Below are 3,459 nucleotides of genomic sequence, written 5' to 3'. Positions count from 1 at the left end.
AGCCTTCTGCCATTAGCAGCATAGCTTCCACGGGAGTATATGAGGCTTGAAAAACGTGCTGCAGGCTGCGAATTTGACTTTCAAAGTGTTTTGCTGGCGATTACTCTGTAAAATAGTATCCTCTCTCTTAAGCGACAGGATGTCAAATGCCCCTCGTCCCATCTCCCGCCCTGGTACAGGAGCAAAGAGATGCCCGGCGGTTCCCTGCCCTTGGAATTTTTTGGCACTTTATATAACCACAAAGCCTCCTCAGTTTCTTTTGCAACGAAAGTAAGAAATACGTTGTGCAAGAGATCACTTCTGGCATTTAGTAAAGAAAACAAACAAACAAAAATTTAACGTGTTTTCACAGAATGCCCTCAGGCGCTGTTAGGTTATTTTGTATCCAACACGGACAGCTCCCCAGTGGCCTGAACAGGAGGCAAAAGGCCTGTTGAATAAAAGCGACGCAGGTATGGTTTACGCGCCGCGAGGATCGCAGGTGGCTACACCAGCAGCGGGGCACCGTACACCTCCTGCACAGTTTACAGGGGACGGCGGAGCGGCGTCAGGGTGACACCAGCCCTCCGCCGGCGCTGACCTCGCTCTCGACTCCTGCCCTCTGCGGCTCGCCCCGTTCCCCCGGCGGGCGGCGCGGGGGCGGCGGGAGTCGCGGCCCGGCGGGAGGCGCGGCCCGGGGCGCCGGGGCCGGCGGTAATTGCGGCGCGGCCGCCGCCGCCGCCACGGGCCGGAGCGGGGAGTTTTCTCCCCGCGCGCTGACTGGCACGCGCCCCGCGCCCCGGCGCCGGCACCTCCGCGCAGTCTGATTGGCTGCCGGGCCGCTCCGGGCCGCTCCGCCCGCGCCCTCATTGGGCGAGCGCCGCCGCCAGCGGTACTTCAAAGCGGGCGCTGCCCGCACTTAGGCAGAGTTTGGCCCCGCCGCGCCGGAGTGTCCTTAGTGCCGCCGGGCAGCGCGGGGCGCTCACCGAGCGCCGTCCCCTCCGCCCCACCGCCCAGCCCACGGACGTGCTATGGCTACGTCTATCCTCGGGGTAAGTCGCACCGCGCGCTTCCTCGCGGCTTCCCCATGGAAAACCAGTCGTTGCCGCCGCGTTGTGGCTGCCCCTTGCGCCAATCGCGCGGACTCGCGGATGGGAGATGATCCCGGCCCGCCTCGGGGGATTTCATTGCGGGCTGCCCAGCGGGTCGTTCCCCTAGAGTTTAGCCTGAAAACTCGCTGGGCCGGAGAGAAGCCGTGATGTTTCTGCTCTCTTTTGTTTAGTTGATGGTTTGGGATTTTTTTGTTGTTGTTGTTGTTGTTTGTTTGTTTTTTTAACTCGAACTACGCTCGATTTCCAAAGATTTTCGCCGGCCCGGCGTTGCACGAGGCGACAGTCGGAAGGCTCCGCACACTGCTCGCCTTGCTGCCATCTCTTTTTTTCCGTCGCTCCTGTACGGTTGCTCGAGGAGACGCCGCATTTCGTTCCCACGGGATTTTTGGTTTAACGGCGGTACGCTCGAGCAGCCCTCTCGGAACACGCGCGTCGCTTGTCCCCGTCGGGACCCGCTTGCCATGTAAATCTCTCGGGCCATGAGACCGGTGCCCGGCGGAAAATGAGTTGTGCCGAGCGTGGCAGGGCTGGAGCCTTCTTCTAAAATAAGAGAAAACTTTTCCGCGGTACCGCTCGTTGCGCCGCGGTTCTACCCGCGCTGCCGTGTCCCCGCGCGAGCCTGGCGAGGTGGCAAGGGTTAGGCTGACGGACCGGCTTTGTCTCTTCCCGCAGGAAGAGCCGAGATTTGGAACGACTCCCCTGGCCATGCTGGCCGCCACCTGCAACAAGATCGGCAACACTAGTCCCCTGACCACCCTGCCCGAGTCTAGCGCTTTCGCCAAAGGGGGCTTCCACCCCTGGAAACGCTCCACCTCCAGTTGCAACCTGGGCTCCAGCCTCTCGGGCTTCACGGTGGCCACGAGTAGGGGTTCCAACGGACTGGCCAGCGGCACGGGCACCGCCAACAGCGCCTTCTGCCTGGCTTCCACCTCGCCCACTTCCTCGGCCTTCAGCAGCGACTACGGCGGCCTCTTCTCCAACTCGGCGGCGGCGGCGGGCGTGTCCCCGCAGGAGCCCGGCGGGCAGTCGGCCTTCATCTCCAAAGTGCACAGCTCGGCGGCCGAGAGCCTCTACCCGCGGGTGGGCATGGCGCACCCCTACGAGTCTTGGTATAAGTCGGGCTTCCACTCCACGCTCTCGGCGGGCGAGGTGGCCAACGGAGCGGCCTCCTCCTGGTGGGATGTGCACACCAACCCGGGCTCCTGGCTGGAGGTGCAGAACCCGGCGGGGGGGCTGCAGAGCTCGCTGCACTCGGGCGCCCCCCAGGCCTCGTTGCACTCCCAACTGGGCACCTACAACCCCGACTTCAGCTCCCTCACCCACTCCGCCTTCAGCTCCACCGGCCTGGGCTCCACGGCCGCCTCGCACCTGCTCTCCACCAGCCAGCACCTGCTCACCCAGGAGGGCTTCAAGCCCGTGCTGCCCTCCTACACGGACTCCAGCGCGGCGGTGGCGGCGGCTAGTGCCATGATCTCGGGCGCCGCCGCCGCCGCCGCCGGGGGCGGCTCGGCCCGCTCCGCCCGGCGCTACTCGGGCCGCGCCACCTGCGACTGCCCCAACTGCCAGGAGGCCGAGCGGCTGGGGCCGGCGGGGGCCAGCCTGCGGCGCAAGGGGCTGCACAGCTGCCACATCCCCGGCTGCGGCAAGGTGTACGGCAAGACCTCGCACCTGAAGGCGCACCTGCGCTGGCACACGGGCGAGCGGCCCTTCGTCTGCAACTGGCTCTTCTGCGGGAAGCGCTTCACCCGCTCCGACGAGCTGCAGCGGCACCTGCGGACTCACACGGGCGAGAAGCGCTTCGCCTGTCCCGTCTGCAACAAGCGCTTCATGCGCAGCGACCACCTGAGCAAACACATCAAAACGCACAACGGGGGCGGCGGGGGCAAAAAGGGCAGCGACAGCGACACGGACGCCAGCAACCTGGAAACGCCGCGCTCCGAGTCCCCCGACCTCATCCTGCACGAGGGGGTGGGCGCCGCCGCCCGCGGACCGGGCAAGGAACCTAGCGCGGGGCCCGGCGACTCCTAGGGGCAGCGCCGCCGGAGCCGCTCGGACTGTGCCCCGCGCCGCCCGGACGGACGGAGCCGCCCCGCCGCCGGCAGCGCCCCGGGCCGCAGCGGGGGCGGGCCGGTGGACGGCGGGGCCGGAGAGGCGCGGCCCCCGTCCCGCCCGGCCATTAGGTACCGAGTGACACATTCTTCCGTTTCCCTTTTCTCTGTTGGAAGGCAAGCATCCTAAGAGAGGCTTAAGGTGAGAAATACAGCTGCAACTTTGAGACGGTCCCTCTGTATCTCATAAACATCTGTATAAATAGGGTTCAAAAAAGAAGAAAAAAAAAGAAAAAAAAAAAACAGATCGTGTTCCTTTA

The 3,459-nt window shown here is 64.8% G+C and overlaps 1 protein-coding gene across 1 annotated transcript; it reads left to right on the top strand.

Annotated features, from left to right (window-relative positions):
* The first annotated feature begins 1,010 nt into the window (after positions 1-1,010).
* SP9 (Sp9 transcription factor) lies at positions 1,011-3,119 on the top strand. The gene is made up of 2 exons (XM_062498482.1): positions 1,011-1,031; positions 1,764-3,119. Exons 1-2 carry the CDS (start codon positions 1,011-1,013, stop codon positions 3,117-3,119), a joined length of 1,377 nt encoding a protein of 458 aa, XP_062354466.1.
* Positions 3,120-3,459: the final 340 nt, after the last annotated feature.

Source organism: Cinclus cinclus, chromosome 9 (assembly GCF_963662255.1).
Source record: "Cinclus cinclus chromosome 9, bCinCin1.1, whole genome shotgun sequence".
Classification (NCBI taxonomy): domain Eukaryota; kingdom Metazoa; phylum Chordata; class Aves; order Passeriformes; family Cinclidae; genus Cinclus; species Cinclus cinclus.
Note: the sequence above shows the minus strand (reverse complement) of the source record. Positions and strands in the feature narration are given on the sequence as shown.

Excerpts from the sequence above, each read along its gene's own strand:
- SP9 (XM_062498482.1), top strand. The coding sequence starts at position 1,011 with ATGGCTACGTCTATCCTCGGG. Across the intron at positions 1,032-1,763 it reads TGGCTACGTCTATCCTCGGG|GAAGAGCCGAGATTTGGAAC; the intron begins GTAAGTCGCACC and ends CTCTTCCCGCAG.